At 42.8% G+C, this 18,135-nt stretch overlaps 2 protein-coding genes across 3 annotated transcripts in view; one reads left to right on the top strand and one right to left on the bottom strand.

Annotated features, from left to right (window-relative positions):
* polr3g (polymerase (RNA) III (DNA directed) polypeptide G) overlaps positions 1 to 2,037 on the top strand; it is a 28,775-nt gene extending 26,738 nt beyond the window's left edge. The window contains exon 7 of the mRNA XM_052019856.1: positions 91 to 2,037. Within this exon, the coding sequence (XP_051875816.1) occupies positions 91 to 174 (84 nt within the window). The 3' untranslated portion in view covers positions 175 to 2,037. The remainder of the gene's footprint in view (positions 1 to 90) is intronic.
* A 2,452-nt stretch (positions 2,038 to 4,489) lies between these two features.
* On the bottom strand, positions 4,490 to 17,347 carry lysmd3 (LysM, putative peptidoglycan-binding, domain containing 3). Of its 2 annotated transcripts, none has more exons than XM_052020477.1 (3): positions 17,092 to 17,347; positions 10,734 to 11,003; positions 4,490 to 6,032 (listed from the first exon to the last, which is right to left on the bottom strand). In XM_052020477.1, exons 2-3 carry the CDS (start codon positions 10,995 to 10,997, stop codon positions 5,388 to 5,390), a joined length of 909 nt encoding a protein of 302 aa, XP_051876437.1. In that variant the 5' UTR covers positions 10,998 to 11,003; positions 17,092 to 17,347; the 3' UTR covers positions 4,490 to 5,387. The 2 variants fall into 2 exon arrangements, with proteins under 2 accessions (XP_051876437.1, XP_051876436.1); XM_052020476.1 differs by lacking the exon at positions 17,092 to 17,347 and adding an exon at positions 16,345 to 16,415 and having other exon boundaries at positions 4,512 to 6,032.
* Positions 17,348 to 18,135: the final 788 nt, after the last annotated feature.

The raw sequence follows: 18,135 nt of genomic DNA, 5'->3' as shown, positions 1-18,135 counted from the left end.
ATGCTTGCTAGCATTTGCAGCATGGAGTTAGTACATGTTCTTTGTAATCTTGGGAAAACTCCATCTGAAGTCACTTTATTTGCCTTTTAGGAAAATGACTACATTGCATCATACTTTGAGGATGGAGATGATGATGCAGCTAGTGACGATAACATGGATGAAGCTACATACTAGCAGTGTCAGGCATTCGGTGTATTTAAAACACTGTGAAACTGTTCAACAATGTTGTTTTAACATTCCTCAGGTCATTGCAAAATCCTGTTTTGGACTTGCAAAGGAAATCAAATAACAAAAAATCTTGTTTACAATGAAGATAAAAGGGTTGCGATGAGGCTAAAATGAGCATAGATCAGATCTAGGCACCTCAGACGTTCATTGGATAGTAAATTGATGGTAATAGATCTTGTTTATTGGGCTAGCATTGATGTACCATTATATAATTATGCACTTGTGAGAAAAATATGTTGCAAAAATTATTTTTATTGAAGAAAAATACTTCAGAGAAGCATGTTAAAATATCGTCATATGCAAGTTGGAAGCTGACAGGTTTGAGCAGCAATTTTATTAATTATTTTTAAAGCAATCCTCGGTATTTATGAATCTTAAAATCATGTCGATGGACGTGTACTATTTTTGGTGCTAGAATGTATCTGCTCTCTTTGCTGGTTCTGACTTCACTGGCATGAATGAATGACCAAAGCAATAGGTTTGAATAAAAACAGAAAATGCTGGAAATTTGCAGCAGGCCAGCCGGTATCTGCGGAGAAAGAAACAGTTCACATTTTGGTTTAATGAACTTCATGTTAGGTTTGAATAAGACTGATTCATTCTGACTGAAACTTTACTTAGGAGTGCTTCAGCTATTCACAGTAGTTGAAAACCATTATCAAATGAGGAATATTATAAAGAAATGCAATCACGTTTACAGAGCCAACTGCCTTCAATGCCCAGGCATGTAACCTACCTCTTAAATTATGACTGCACAGGTATGACTTTGAGTAATTCAAATCTCCAGCTTCACATCACATTTTCTGTGCAATTGTCTATAAATTGCATTAGAAGCAATGTCTTAGAAACCATTTTTCAAAAAAAAACAGTCCACTTCCCTAAGTAATTCTCTTCAAGTCTTATTTCCCAATGTTAAATGCATCAAACTGTCCCAAGCACTACTACATATGGCTATCCCTTGAGTTGTTAATGCATTTCCATTTAGGATCAGCATTTATTTTCTTATGTTTACCCAATATTCAGTCCACTTCAGAAGCTCACTTCTTATTGTTTGCCTTCCTGTTTTGAAAACTAATTGCTCGTGTTTTGTTCTCAGCCACAGAAAGTTGTGGTAATGTGATGTTCCAAAGTATGCTCCAAACAACAATTACTTTTGAAATGTAGTTAAGATTGTCTTCTAGGAAAGCGTGACAGGGCCTTTTGAACAACAAATGTACTAAGGGTCAAAATAATTCATTTTTGAGTTATTGGATACATTTTGGATGAAAATTATACTGGGGGGGGGGGGGGGACTCACTGATGATGTCTTTTTCCCACATTCATTTTTGGATTACAAACTTCAATTAGAATTGATAACTTTTTTTGAAGGTGTACTTTCAACTGCTAACTGTTAGTTATCTTTTGAATAAAACATGGTATGTTTCAGTTTAATTCCCTCTTCCAACATAAATCTGCACATGTGCATTGAACAAATTTGTGGATGGAAAAATGTGATGTGACTGGGACTAAAATTACTGTGATTAAACTTGAAGAAAGTGCAGTATAATTTTGCCTGAACATTTTTAATTCTTTTGTCCTTGAAGAAAATAGCTTATTTGCCTTTGATTTTATATAGTACATTGCATACCTTGTGCCTAATAAATTATTGGTGTTTATATAAAGTTTACCAACAATATGAAATATCTGAATATCTTATAATTATTATTTAGAGTGACTATTAATAATAAATTTGTTTCCATGATGTAAACTGAATCAACTGTTGTAATATACTAATATCTGACTGTTGCAAATAAAGTATTTAAGCACTGGATCCTTGGATAACCATTTTCATGTATTAAGTAGGCTTAGAAGAGTGACAATTAGTGGAGGGGTTGGATTTGCATCATTTTGTCAGCAGTTAATAAACACTGACACAGTTCATTTGACTGATCAAACACAACAGGATGGCTGAAATTCCTCACACAGAAATTCACATATTTCATTGATGATAGTCTCGGAAAACCCAAATCTGTGAGGACACTGTTCATTGAGGAGGTCTGGGTAAGATGTAGTGTTCAAGAAGAATGTGTGGGAGAAGGTTCTCCTGAGATGGCCTTGTCTGTGCCTTCTGCCAAGATCCCCAATCCATCTTGCATGCCCAGCCATCACCATTTCAACAGATTGATACCAGCAGTGTGAATACTGAGGTCCCATTGCAGGAAGTTCCCAACAGTTAAATGCTGTCAGTTATAGGTCACTCTTAAGACTTTGGAAGATTTCTGAAGTGACGTCTTGGAACTTTGTCAGGTAGCCTAATGACAGCAGAGTGTCTCTTCAAATCAGAAAACAAAGTAATACCATGTAGTGAAAATCAATGAACTGCAAATGCTGGAAAATAAAACAGAAAGTGCTGAGAATACTCAGCCGGTCAGGCCACATCTGCAGGAAGAGAAACAGTTAACGTCTCAAGTCAGAACTGGGAAGAAGATGCTGGAGGAACTCAGCGGGTCAGGCAGCATCTGTCATCCAGTCCAGACGAAGGGTTTCGATCAGAAACATCGACTGTCCATTTCCTTCCACAGATGCTGCCTGACCCACTGAGTTCCTCCAGTGTCTTGTGTGTTGCTCCAGGTTCCAGCATCTGCAGTCTCTTGTATCTCCTGGAGAGGAGAAAAGTTTGTTAGAGGAGGCTTGTCTCTGAAAGGGCAAAACCTGTAAACGAGGTTATGTGGTCAATGAGTAAATGACAGCGGTTAGAGAGTTAGAACGTTGACAAAAGAACATAGATGAAGGAAAGGCCAGCAGAAAAGCGTGCCCAGCAAATTACGATGGGCGTGTCCTCCACTTCCATAGAATAAACAAAAAGACACAGATGGATGACTAATACAGACAATCAAGTGTCCCAAAGTTTACGAATGCCATGTATTCCCAGCTCAACTGAATATTCAACAAAAAAAGGTTGCATCTTTATCATCCATTAAGACAGAAATGGGAACTATCCACATTGATAACATGAACAGCACGTGGATGCACCCAGTCAGATTTTTCACTGGTAAGTCGTATTGTGGCGGGTCATGGTTGTCACGTGACACCACTGTCCCCTACCTGGTCAGATGACAGCACTGCCCACGACCTGGTCGGAAGACACACCACTGCCAATCAAGGTTTGGCCCCGCCCCACCCATCAGCGCACACCTGACCATTGGTTCTTGCTCTTGAGACCCATCGAATCTGTTTTCTCACTCACAACAGAAGTATCTTACATAAACTCATGCACTAGGACAACAAACAAATCTGCTGGAGGAACTCAGCAGGTTGGGCAGCATCTGTGGGAGGAAGCAATTACTCCCATAGTTGCTGCTCAATCCACTGAGTTCCTCTGGCAGGGTGTTTATTGCTGCAGATTCCAGCTTCTGCAGTCTCTTGTGTCTCATGCACTAGGGCAATCTGTTCTGCTTTAAAGAACCAGTTTCTACCGTTCTTTCTGTAGGAAAAAGTGTGTTTAGAGGACAATTCCATGGTTTGTGCTGGTTTACTGATTTCTTGGTGAGTTCAGATTACCCCAAGATGCACGTGCTCAGGTTTAAATGGTCTTATCTGTACCCATGTTTTGTGAAGGCTGCTGTCCAATTACCTTATTACTGATAGTACTTGCCACTTCAAAACTTAATTCCTGCTTGTTTGGCTGAAGTGGGGCCTGTTGTGGCAATGAAGATATGCTGAGTGAATTTAGGTGCATTACACTTCAGCTGGGTGAGAACCTTAAAAACATTCCTGATCTTTCCGTTAATCCTTCAAGTCAGATAAGATCAGGGGACCCTTAACCCCTCCCTTCCCAAGGGGAATACTAGAACCGAGATTAGATATAGATATCTTTATTAGTCACACGTACATCGAAACACACAGTGAAATGCATCTTTTGCGTAGAGTGTTCTGGGGTCAGCCTGCAAGTGTCGCCACGCTTCCGGCACCAACATAGCATGTCCACAACTTCCTAACCCGTACGTCTTTGGAATGTGGGAGGAAACCGGGGCACCCAGAGGAAACTCACACAGCCACAGGGAGAACATACAAACTCCTTACAGACAGCGGCCAGGATTGCCACTTCTTTGTCACCAGTTCTTTGAAAATTAGCTCTCATACTAAGTTTGCAAACCGCTGCAGATTAATGGTGGAGAGTATTGTAGGGTGTGATCCCACTAACAGGGGCTACTTTGTTTACTCAATGTATAATTGTCCCAAACTAAATATCATAATCTGAATACAAATCTGAAATCACAGTGCATCAAGAGGTTTCAGTTTTTATTTTAAAAGTTAAAGAATATAAAGAATATAATTTCTTTAAAGCTTTAAGAATCAAAAACCATTACATAAAATGTTAACCTTCAACAGCCTCAATATTAACAGAATAAACACGTCTTCAACTATGGTATTTTAACAGTCAATAAATATACTTTATATTAAAACTTACTTTCAGGCAGAATCACTTTATATGAACAGTTGAATGTAAGACAAGATGTGGTCCTCTGACATTTAGAATATTTCTATGCTGCTTTTCCTGTAGCTATAGTGGTGTAATCATTCTATACTACTGAAAATCAATGTGCTACCACTAAGGTACCACTCAAGGTTTAAAGAATATGGAGGTGGGAATAAAGCTAAATGCATAATTTCTGACACTGGATGTCAGCTTTGGCATTTTAAATCAATTTATACTTTACCATACCAGGGATGAGGATATAATTTATTAGTTAATGTATTCTCACGCTAGAATACAACTGAACCACAAAAAGCCTGGCTGAGAAAAGTACATCATGCTGATCAGGATCACATTGCAATTATTGAAATGAAGATTGGCTGATGTCACAATGTTGCTGCTTACAACCAGAAATACTACAATGATGCGTCTCATGACTCGAGCCTAAACTGACACTCCCTTTAAATTCAGCCAATTATGTATCAGTGTCATTTTTTGTAAGGTTATCCCATAACATTGGAAGGCAAGTTTTGGTGACCTATCAACCATTCTACAAATGTTGTTTCTCTTTACTTGAGTAGAAAATATGAAAATTTATAACATGATGCAATTTTCCCAGTTCCTCCACATTATAATCGGACGTTATAGGATACAGCTGGTAAGCCTTTGCACAGGACAGAAACATTGTGTGAGGTGATCGATGTCAGGTGACAGACAGCTGAATTTTTGAATTCACATGCTCCAGAGCTTCCTCTGAACCTATTTTAGTCCTTTTCATGGGATCAATTTTACTGTTAGGTTTTGGCTCCTGCTGCACAGTCTGAGTAACAGGCAGATTTGTTGATTCCATGGTAGAATGATGGCTTGTCTCAACCTTTACCAGAACTTCATAGTAGAGTAAATAAAACAACGGTGTGACAATCCCAACCACTAACATTATCATCACTGCATTCCACCAGCGCATGCCCCAATCAGCTCCATAATGGGGATCTTTCCTTGGCACGACTTTGCGATCTGCTGCTTGATAAAATGGTTGTGTAGATAAAGCCGAAACCACCTCATTTAAATGCTCCCGAGTACTGTCATTAGATTTTACTATCCTTTCTATGTCTCTATCAACTTCTCTGAGAAAGCTGTCAGCATTTTCATTTGAAGAAGATTCTACACCCGTTTTAAATTCCTGAAACTGTGCATTGGATTCCAAGGCTACACGTGGAACCAGTCTCGATGCAACGGGACTGTGCTTCTCACCCAGTAAAGTGATCTTTTTCACAGGAATCTTAATAGATCTGAGAGCGAAGAAGTCCTGGTCATTGATGAGGTTATTAACCCTCTTGATATCTGCAACCTGAAAAATATAATTGATCAGAAGAGCAGTCAAACTGCGGAAATAATATTTAATTTTTGAGGAGCTATTCATAGGAAGATATTTTGTTGATGCATTCACTCTACCAACAGGACAGTAAAACTATGATGGCAATTAAAATGCCGTTCTAACATCAACGCAGTGAGTCGCTTCAAAGTATATTTCTATCTCAGCCAAGCAACAGCATTGTTTTCTTATATCAGGATTTTAAATCAGGTTTTTAGTTTTTTTTTGTTTATCAGATTTTTAGCTTTCTATTGATTTACTTTGATCCAGTGCAGAAAGCCAGAATGTTTCCACAGTCAGGAAAGTGGAAGCCCAGATCGGATTAAGCACAATTTTAAATGAATTATGGAGCAAGTCATAGAGCACTACGGCACAGAAACAGGCCCTTTGGCCCATCTAGTCCATGCCAACCTGCCTAGTCCCATCTACCTGCACCAGACCATATCCCTCCAAACCCCTCCCATCCATGTACCTATCCAAACTTCTCTTAAATGTTACAATTGAACCCACATCCACCACTTCCGCTGGCAGCTCATTCCACACTCACACCACCCTCTGTGTGAAGAAGTTCCCCCTCAGATACCCCTTATATATTTCACCTTTTACCCATGTCCTCTAGTTCTAGTGTCACCCAACCCGAGGGGAAAAAGCCTGCATGCATTCACCCTATCGATACCCCTCCTAATTTTGTAATCCTCTACGAGATCTCCCCTCATTCTCTTGCGCTCCAGGGAATAAAGTCTTAACCTATTCAACTTTTCCCTGTAACTCAGGTCCTCAAGTCACAGCAACATTCTTGTAAAATTTCTCTGCACTCTTTCAAGCTTATTTATATCTTTCCTGTAGGTAGGTGACCAGAACTGCACACAGTACTCTAAATTCGACCTCACCGATGTATTGTACAACTTCAACATAACATCCCAACTCACGTACTCAGTACCCTGATTTAGGAAGGCGAAAGTGCCAAAAGTTCTCTGTATGACTCCATCTACCTGTGATGCCAGTCTTCGATGTCACGTGGCCTTCTCCTGCTATTTGACTGTGTATCTGGTCTGCAGTTTGACTATCATTTTCTTGAATCAAGAGATTAAAATCTCGGGTTCTATCACCCTGCATTCACTATGGAGGACGGAAAATGACTTTCATCACTTTTATTGCATCATCCTTGTATAGCTGTACCGTTGGAACTAAAATATTTTTTTCAGAGTAGATTCTCACCGCATACCAAATGTTGACTTCAAAATGCAAAGCCTTGCTTGACCAACCCCACTGAATTGTGAAGAGGGAGATTGGATAATGGTAATGCAATACTTTTAATATATCTTGGTTTCTAAAAGGTCTTTGATAAGGTACCACACAATAGGCAAATGAGTAACATCAGGAGGATGTGCAATAAACAGAATTGATACTTAGTTGAAAGACAGAAACCAGAAGTCATAATAAAGAGTAGCTGTTCATAATGACAAGGTGGGAAGTAGATGCCCACAGAGTCCGTGTTGGGTCCATAGATTTTTTTTGGAATCAAAAGCACAATTTCCAAATTTGTTGAAGGTACCAAATTGGAAGGGATAGTTTAAACTGAGGAGGATTGCAACAAGTTACAGTAAGATATTAATAAACTTGCAGATAGGCACAACATTGGCAAATGAATTTCAATGCAGAAGCATTTGAGTGGAACATAAACACCTGTATAGACAAGCTGGACTGAAAGGTTTGATACTTCGCTGCAATTTCTATGTAATTCTATGTAACTTTGTTTTGAGATCAAAATCTGAATTCCTCTGCCCGGCAGGAAATGGTTCTGAGGCAGCAAAGTGTGTGAAGAAAGGGGATTTGTGTTGTAAGGATCAGGAAAGGCTACACGTGAAATGAATTATTGAGTTAAAAGTTGTGATACTGATGAACAAAATATTGAAAACATCAGTAAGACAATTGGAAGTGGTGCTGCTGGGGGGAGAGGGAAGTGCTAAAGCAATGGGGCACTGCATTTTCATTACATTGGAACAAACAGGGCTCTTAATTTGAAGAGCTGATCCGAAACATGCCAAAATCTGTCAAGATTGACACATCGTTCACTGATTTAGACTGGTTCCCAGTCAGCTAATATCTCATATTTATAATTGGTGTTCAAAATCTTTCATGACCACGCTAATCAATACTTTAATATCCTCCAAGATTTCAGACTCTCAAGAATAATGCGTACTCCACCTTGAATTTCTTACACACTCCTACTTGCTTCTTTCCACAACAGTAGTAATGCCTTCAACCATGTCAACACCAGGGTCTGAAGTCGCTCCCCAGACCTTAACCATTTGACACACTTCCCTCTTTAAAGCCACAGGTTAAAAAAAATCTTTAATCAAGCATTTGCACACCTATTTTGATACCATTCCATGGCTCTTTCCCAGTTTATTTTTCAGATAACACCTCTATGCACCAAGGGACATTTTATTCTATGAGAGGATTTTTACAAATGAAAGCTTTACTGCACTGCTTAAACAACTGACATTTAATGATATGTACTAAATGAAAGAAGAACCAGATAAAAGAAAGAAAATGTTTTGTTTGGTGTAATGCTTCACCCTTGTGAAGCAGAGGATTTCTTAGAAGGAAAGCCAACTGGTCTGGTGCTAATTATAACACACATCCTCACAATTTGCCTGTTGGTTCTAGACAGTTAAAATTGTATGAAAAACAAAGTAACAACTAATTAAAATGAGATAAAGTACATGCTTCACTCAGAGCTGACCACAGGGCATACCAATGTGCACTATGCTATATCCTCTTTTGGAATCAGGTCCACAATATCTAGTCCTTCAGTCAACATTCAATGGTGCTGCCATCCATGAAATCATGAGAAATTGCACAGCATCACATCCATTAGGTTACCTATCATATTTAACAGCTAAACTCCTCCGTAAATCTTCAATAAGTACATCCAATAAATTCAGTTATTTACAAAATTTCTGGTTGGCTATGAATATAATTCTCAAGAGGACTGAGACGTTGGAGGATATTGGAATTTGGATTGACAAAGCCATGGAAGGATTTGAAAACAGCTAATAATAAATGAGTCATAGGCTGACTGGGAACTAGTCAAAATCAGGGCACTTTGTACATGAATGTTTATGGCATATTTCAGGAGAGCTCCTATTTGTTTGAAGTCAAACAAAATGCGCAGTACCACGTTGCTTCCTCCAGCACTCCCCCATTCCCTCAACACCCCCCCCCCCACTGAATTGTCCCACTGATGAATTTACGATTTTACTCATCTATGTAACTTCTAACTTCCCCAATTCATTTACCTTCCACCCTTTCCAAAGCTGTAAAACGTCACCTACTGTCAACTTTTAAAAGGCACTCATTTTATCGGATCAAGCACAATATCACATCCTCGATGCAGCTTTTGTTTTAAAATCTCTTAAAATACATACAAAACAAATGACAATTATTAGCATGACATGCATATTTGACTAATGACTAGCACTACCTGTTGGGATTTAGTCTTGAATTAGGATAATGATTAAGTAAAAAAGTCAACAGAAAATCAAATCAGATTATACATATAATATGTAGGACTACAAAATTCAAAAATATAGGAATGATAGATATGAAGAGTTAGTAAATAAAACAAAATGTTGCTTTGAACACCCTTTTATAAAAAGTTATTGCTAACATCCAAAACAGTACAGATTTAGCAGTATGATACCCAAGATGACAAATACAATTATGTCAGACTTAAATAACTAAGGACTTATTCAAATGAGCACAAACCATTTGGCAGGATTGAAGATAAATATTCAAAATATATTCACTGTTTGGCAGATCATCACAAGCAGTATAAATTTTGAACGTTTTCTCATTTCTTACAATACAGCTGATACTGCCAAGGCTACATTTAATGCCTATCCTTTTGGTGCTGAGGTGGTGGTGGTACTTGCAAAGACTGGTAATATAAGAGGAGAAATTAGGAGACAACTTTCTGTGAAAAGATTACAGGAACATCATTCAAGTAACCATAAGTGGCTGCAGCAGTGAAGACAGGCTTGGTATTCTAAAAGGAAGTAGATACATACATGCAGAGAAAAGGTCCTAATGGTATGGGGAAGAAGCAAGAAAACAGGAACACAAAACTGTGTTAAAGCAGGCTGAGAATTATCAAACATTATGGGCCTTCCTGTGCTGAAATGTCTATTATAAATTTAATTAATGCATGAGTAATGCTCTTGAAAGGATATTAGAATTAAAATTTGAGACAAACTTTGTCATTTAATTTTACCACATTTAACCAGAAAATGTATACAACATTCACAATTTTTTTATTGCACATTTGAAGGACTGATTTACTTTTGGAGAAATAAATTTTGATGAGATATTTAATGGAAGAACTATACTACAAAACGTAGCATTATAAATTATCTTGCACATCTAATTTACTTCTGACATTTGACTGATTTGGAAGTGATACAAACAGAGTGGGGAACTATTTTGCAGCCACTCCTTTTGTGTTTATTCTCCCTTACTCTTAATTCCTGATACTGTTACACTTAATAGAATATTTTACTTCTATATTTTAAGATATTTTCTATACTATTTTCTACCTATGGCTTTCTTTACCATTCCTTCCACCTCTTCTTTGCAACAATCCTTTATGTTATGACTCAAATCATCACTTACAGTACAGCAGTACTGCAAAGCAAGTGCATTCAAGGTGTCACCCTCTTGTATTTCTCGGACCAGGTATACAATATCATCCAATCGATCTTTAGATGCAGTTCTTCGAATTTTCTCCTTTCCTCTTGGCCTCAGTTCAAAACATTCTACATCTTCTTCTGAAAGTTCATTTTCTGAAGGTGTGCTGTTGGCAAACACGTAAACGTTGCCTCCCAATGATGGCTGAATAGTTGCTGGCAGAAAACGTGTCTGACTTCTCCCTGTCATGGTTAACTGTAAAATGGTATAACAAAAATTAATATAGTATTGCCAAACAATAAAATATTCCGATAACAAGATAGGTACAAATGAAGAAGATAGTCCAAGTCATTCTAACACACTACTGCAGTATCCAGCTTTCTTGTAAAGGGTAACACATTTTTATCACCATTATCTTGCTGTAAAGTCAACTCTACTGATCCCTTCTTGTAAACAACTTCTGAAATTTTCCTTCCAATAAATTTCAATTTGTGTCTCTTAATAATGTGTGCATCAAATTTATTTTTCTATGGTCATTTACTGCATTTGATAATTCTATAACATGCTTTTAATATTCGAATGATAATAACTAAGTAATATTCTCACATTAAAATAACATGTACAATTTTTAAAATACATTCTGAAATCTACCGAAAAAAATTGCAAAACTATTTGAAAGGAAACCAGATTGCGACCTCAAATGATATCCGTACACAAATACTTGCCAGAATGAGGCACTGGACATCAATCAGGAAATGCTGTTAATTTTTCCCTTCCTTGTCCAAGGTGATGAAGTTAAGTGTGGCATCTAACTGCTGCCCTAAGGAATTAAGTCTGATGCCTTCTGCTTAATGACTTAAGACTGCAACTTGTAACTCTTTTCCCCCAACTTGTCACTAAGCAACCAGTGGTATAATCTGTAACCGATTTTGTGTGCAACCTTAGAGTATACAGACTTCAGTAAACATGAATAATTAACAGCTCCCGTCTCTGCAAAGTCACCTGCTTCTTTCAAACATCACTATTAATACATTATAATCCACATTCCACCCTCAATCTTATTTTCTGACTTTTTTTTAAAAAGAAACTCTACCTTTTCAAGTTTCCTACCTGTTATCTTCGATAACATCTGGTGACTCATTATGCACTTTTCCAATTATTTGTAAGATCCTTACAACTACCCTTCAAAAACAATGCAAACGTTTCACATAGGTTCCTGTACGGGTTCAACGTCACATTTCTGCTTTTGGACACAATCCCCCAACACAAACCCAAAAATTCTGTTGGGGGAACTCAGCAGGTCAGGCAGCATCAACGGAGAGAAATGAATGATCGACGTTTCATTTCCCTCCATAGATGCTGCCTGACCTGCTGAGTTCCTCCAGCATTTTGTGTGTTGCTCCAGATTTCCAGCATCTGCAGTCTCTCATGTCAAAAATTTTGTTGCTCACTGTCATTCTATTTTATGGTGAAGCTAACAACTCATATTCACATCAGAGGCTGCTGATGACTGAGACCACCCCTCAGGCAATTGGCCTTGGGATCTCCCCTCGCTTCATAAACAAAGAACAGAAGAAAATAGGAGTAGGCCACCAGACCCTTCATGCCATACAGTATGATCATAGCTGATCTATGCCAGCCTCAACTCCTCTTCTGTGCCAGTTCCCCAATAACCTTAACTTCATGGTCTTTCAAATATTTATCTATCTCCACCTTAAATAGAGCTCATCTCCACCACCTGCCGCGACAGAGAATTCCACAGATTCATTGTCCTCCAAGAGAAGAAACTTCTACACACCTCACTTTAAATCATCAGCCCCTTATTTACTAGCCAAGTCCCCTTGTTCCTGACTCACCCACTAGTGAAAACATCTAATGACCTGTCTCTTAGTTTATTTTCCCAGTCCACCTTAGAGAGCTCCATCTTCATACCATTAATAACTGCCCTTATTTAAGCTGAAGACACTGGTTTTGGTCCCGTGATGCCCACCCTGAAACTGCACCTGAAATTCTATTATGATCACTACCAAGGGTGGAAGGTATATGGAACGAGCTGCCAGAGAAAGTGGTAGAGGCAGGTACAATAACAATGTTTAAAAGACATATGGACAGTTACATAGATAGTAAAGGTCTAGAGGGACTAGATCAGGACGTCACCTTGGTTGACATGGATGAGTTGGGCCAAAGGGCCTGTTTCTATGCTGTACAACTCTGTGACTCTACCTCCTAGGTGTTCTTCAACACAACATCTCTTATTGATCCTTCGCCATTACTCATGACCAAATCAAAAATAATCTGTTTCTTGACAGGTTTCATAACATACTCTTCTAAGAAGCAATCTCTGACACACGCTACAAATTATTCTACAATACCCTTCCCAGGTTGGCTCATCCAACGTATCACCCATTACATTTGCAATTCCCTTCAAACATGCCCTAGATCTCATGTCAACATCTCAGAGGATCTATCTTGGGCCCAACACATTGATGCAATCACAAAGAAGGCACGCCAGTGGCTCTACTTCGTTAGGAGTTTGAGGAGATTTGGTACGTCACCAAAGACCCTTGCAAATTTCTACAGATGTACGGTGGAGAGCATTCTGACTGGCTGCACCACCGCCTGGTATGGAGGCTCCAATGTGCAGGATTGAAAGAGGTTCCATCACGGGTGCAGCAACCCTCCCCACCATCAGAGACATCTTCAAGAGGCAATGCTTCAAGAAGGCAGCATCCATCACTAAGGACCCTCACCATCCGGGACATGACCTCTTCACGTTACTACCATTAGGGAGGAGGTACAGGAGCCTGAAGACCCACACTCAACGTTTCAGGAACAGCTTCTTCCCCTCCACCATCAGATTTCTAAACGGTCCATGAACCCATGAACACTACCTCATTATTCCTCTCTTCCACTATTTATTTATTTTTGTAACTGCTAGTAATTTTTATGTCGTCTCTTGCACTTGTACTGCTGCCGCAAAACCAACAAATTTCACGACGCAGAGATAATAAACCTGATTCTAAGATTTCCCCATTTATGTTTCACCCTATTGAGGTCACATTTTGAGGAACTATGGACTAATCCTACCTGTGTCTTCTTTCCCTTGCTATTCATGATTTCAGCCTAAACCAATTCTCCATTAATATCCACTGCCTCTGTATCATGAAAACAGGTTGAGTGAACTCAGACTTTTCTCCTTTGAGTGATGGAGGATGGGGGGGTGACCTGATAGAGGTGTATAAGATTGTTCGTGTGGATAGTCAGAGGCTTTTTCCCAGGGCTAAAATGGTTGCCACAAGAGGGCACAGGTTTAAGGTGCTGGGGAGTAGGTACAGAGGAGATGTCAGGGATAAGTTTTTTTACTCAGAGATTGGTGAGTGCATGAAATGGGCTGCCAGCAACGGTGGTGAGGCAGATACAATAGGGTCCTTTAAGAGACTTTTGGATAGGTACATGGAGCTGAGAAAAATAGAGGGCTATGGGTAAGCCTAGTAATTTCTAAGATAGGGACATGTTCGGCACAGTTTTGTGGGCCGAAGGGCCTGAATTGTGCTGTAGGTTTTCTCTGTTCTATATTCTATTACAGCTCAACACCACTCTGAGATTTTCCTTGATTAACAATGTTCCCGTGCCTCCTTTCTCTTCTGGCACCTTCTTTTGGAACATTATGTAACCTGGAATATTAATCACCCAGTCCTGGTCACCCTGCAACCATGCATCCACAACAGCTGTTAGATCAGACTCATCCATCTTACTGTGAATGTTACATGCATTTGAATAAATACCGTTAAGCTTTGATTTTTTCCCCTACTTTTATTATCTTTGGATTTTCCCAGCGCTGCATACTTTTGTTTACGGTTTCGGCCTCAGACTGTTACATTCTGCTTGGCAACTTTGCCCTCAATATCTTGCACCACTGCTCTCTAATAATAAACACCCCATTATTGGAGCTCCCCTGGCTCCATTTAGTTTAAAACCGTGTCTACAACACTATTTATGCAATTCGCCAGGACTCTGGTCCCACTCAGCATGACCCATCCCAACAAAACAACCCTCTCTCCTTCCCTGGTACCAGTGTCCCATGGGCTACATATTTATCTCTTTAATCCGACTTACCCTTTGCCAAATGACACGAGTCAGGTAATAATAAGAACATAAGAAATAGGAGCAGGAGTCGGCCATTCAATGAGATCACGGCTGATCTGGCCGTGGACTCAGATCCACCGACCTGTTTTGTCCCCATAACCTTTAATTCCCCTACTATGCAAAAGTCTATCTAATTGGGTCTTAATTATATTCAATGAGGTAGTCCCTACTGCTTCCCTGGACAAAGAATTCCATAAATTCACTACTCTCTGGGAAAAGCAGTTCCTCCTCATCTCCGTCCTAAATCTACTCCCCCGAATCTTGAGGCCATCTCCCCATGTTCTAGTCTCACCTACCAGTGGAAACAATCTTCCTGCCTTTTTTTTAAACCAAAATTCTCTGGACCCTGGGCAGGTCCCAGCAGACTGGAAGACAGCGAACATCATGCCATTTTTTATAAAAGGATGTAGGCAAAGGCAGGTAACTACTGGCCAGTTAGCTTAACCTCCATAGTCAGGAAAATACTTGAAGCTGTCATTAAGGAAGAAATAGCAAGACATCTGGATAGAAGTGGCTCCATCAGGCAGACACAGCATGGATTCAGGAAGGGCAGGTCCTGTTTGACAAACTTACTGGAGTTCTTTGAGGATATAATGAGCGCAGTGGATAGAGGGGAACAGGTGGATGTTGTATACTTGGATTTCCAGAAGGCGTTTGATAAGGTGCCAGATAAAAGACATCAGTAAGATAAGAATGCATAGAGTTGGGGGTAATGTGTTAGCATGGATAGAGGATTGGTTAACCAATAGAAGGCAGAGAGTTGGAATAAATGGGTGTTTCTCTGGTTGGCAATCAGTGGTGAGTGGGGTGCCGCAGGGGTCGGTGCTGGGCCTGCAACTGTTCAGATATGCATTAATAATCTGGAAGAGGGGACTGAGTGTAGCGTATCTAAGTTTGCTGATGACAATAAATTGAGTGGAAAAGCAAATTGTGCAGAGGATGCGGAAAGTCTGCAGAGAGATATAGATAGGTTAAGTGAGTGGGCAAAGGTCTGGTAGATAGAGTACAATGTTGGTAAATGTGAGATCATCCACTTCGGAAGGAAAAATAAAAGATCAGATTATTTAAATGGTGAAAGATTGCAGCATGCTATCGTGCAGAGGGACTTTGGGAGTGCTTGTGCATGAATGGCACAAGGTTGGTTTGCAGGTGCGACAGGTTATCAAGAAGGCAAATGGAATGTTGGTTTTTATTACTAGAGAGATTGAATTTAAGAGCAGGGAGGTTAGGCTGCAATTGTACAGGCTACTGGTGAGGCCGCACCTGGAGTACTGCGTGCAGTTCTGGTCTCCTTACGTAAGGAAAGATATACTGGCTTTGGAGGTGGTGCAGAGGGGGTTCACCAGTTTGATTCCGGAGATGAGGGGGTTAGCCTATGAGGAGAGATTGAGTCGCCTGGAACAAGCATTTCCCCAGCTACCTTGCAATAATATTCTCAATCATATTTTACCCTGAACTCCTGATAATTGTTCAGCAGTGCCTCCTTCCGCGTCCAAACTAGTTCACCGGTGACTTAGTGAACCACAACAATGGGATCCTCCCAGTCCCTCTCCAAGTTAATCTCAAATCCAGGGAAGTCCTGAAGATCTAACACCTCGGGGGTTCTCCTCCAACCCGAACCCATTGGCAGTGACCCTCACCCTCCGACACCCCAGGGTCTCCTTCGACCCCCAGATCAGTCAATGACCCCCACCCTCAAACACCCTCCCATTGTCCCCTTCCCACAACATCCTCACATCACCGTACCCCCACCCCCCATCCCATCCTCAGGCCGGGGGGGGGGGGTGGGGGGGAATCAGGTCACCCACTGGGACACACGGGGGTCCCACTCCCATCACCGTACCCCCCCCCCCCATCCTCAGGCGGGGGTGGGGGGGGAAGCAGGTCACCCACTGGGACACACGGGGGTCCCATTCCCATCAACGTACCCCCCCATCCTCAGGCGGGGGTGGGGGGGGGGGAGGTCACCCACTGGGGTCCCATTCCCATCACCATACCCCCCCATCCCATCCTCGGGGGGGGGGGGGCAGGTCACTGTGGTCCGGGCTCTCTCCCTCCCTCCCTCCGGGTCTCCTCCTCCCGGGTCCCCGGCCACCCCCTCCCCTGGGGATCCCCCCCTCCCCCGGGACACCCCCTCCCCCCGACTCCCCGGCCCGAAGCGCCGCTGCGCCACACACCGAGCCCCGGCCCCGCTCACCCGCTCGCCCCGCCGCTCCCATCGCTTCACGGCCGAGCGGGCCGCATCGCCGGCGGGAAGCCCGGGGCTCGGCTCCTGTCTCCGGCGGCTGGGACCGCGCCGGGGGGGGGGGGGGGGAGAGGGGGGTGTGGTGGGTCCGGGGCTCGGCTCCTGTCTCCGGGGAGGGGGAGGGGGGGCGGGAACCAGCGACACCTCCGTCCGTCCGTCCGCCGCCGCCGCCGCTCGGCCCAACTGCCAGGTCAGCGGGCGAGATCTCGCGAGAGCCGGCGGCTTCTGTGCGGGGGGGGGGGGGGGGGGAGGATCCAGGGGGCGGGATCCAGGGAGAGAGGGGGGAGGGTCCAGGGGGCGGGGCCAGTGGGGGGATGCGGGGGGGGAGGGGGAGGAGAGAGGGGGGAGGGTCCAGGGGGGAGGTGGGGGGGTCCAGTGGGGGGATGCAGGGAGGGGGGGGAGGACAGGGGGGGGAGGACAGAGGGGGGAGGGTCCAGGGGGGAGGTGGGGGGGTCCAGTGGGGGGATGCAGGGAGGGGGGGGGGGGAGGAGAGAGGGGGGAGGGTCCAGTGGGGGGATGCAGGGAGAGGTGGGGGGTCCAGGGGAGGGGGGAGGGTCCAGTGGGGGGATGCAGGGAGAGGTGGGGGGTCCAGGGGAGGGGGGAGGGTCCAGTGGGGGGATGCAGGGAGAGAGGGGGGGGAGGAGAGAGGGGGGAGGGTCCAGGGGGAGGGTGCAGGGAGAGAAGGGGGGGTCCAGTGGGGGGATGCAGGGGGCAGGATCCAAGGAGAGACGGGGGGGGGAAGAGGGGGAAGGTCCAGGGAGAGGTGGGGGGTCCGAGGGAGGGGGGAGGGTGCAGTGGGGGATGCAGGGAGAGAGGGGGGGGGAGGAGAGAGGGGGGGAGGGTCCAGGGGGAGGGTGCAGGGAGAGAGGGGGGGTCCAGTGGGGGGATGCAGGGGGCAGGATCCAAGGAGAGATGGGGGGGGGAGAGGGGGAAGGTCCAGGGAGAGATGGGGGGTCCAGGGGGAGGTTGCAGGGAAAGAGGGGGGGGAGGAGGGGG

The sequence above is a fragment of the Pristis pectinata genome, chromosome 7 (assembly GCF_009764475.1).
Source record: "Pristis pectinata isolate sPriPec2 chromosome 7, sPriPec2.1.pri, whole genome shotgun sequence".
Lineage (NCBI taxonomy): Eukaryota > Metazoa > Chordata > Chondrichthyes > Rhinopristiformes > Pristidae > Pristis > Pristis pectinata.
This window is presented reverse-complemented; position numbering and strand designations above follow the sequence as displayed.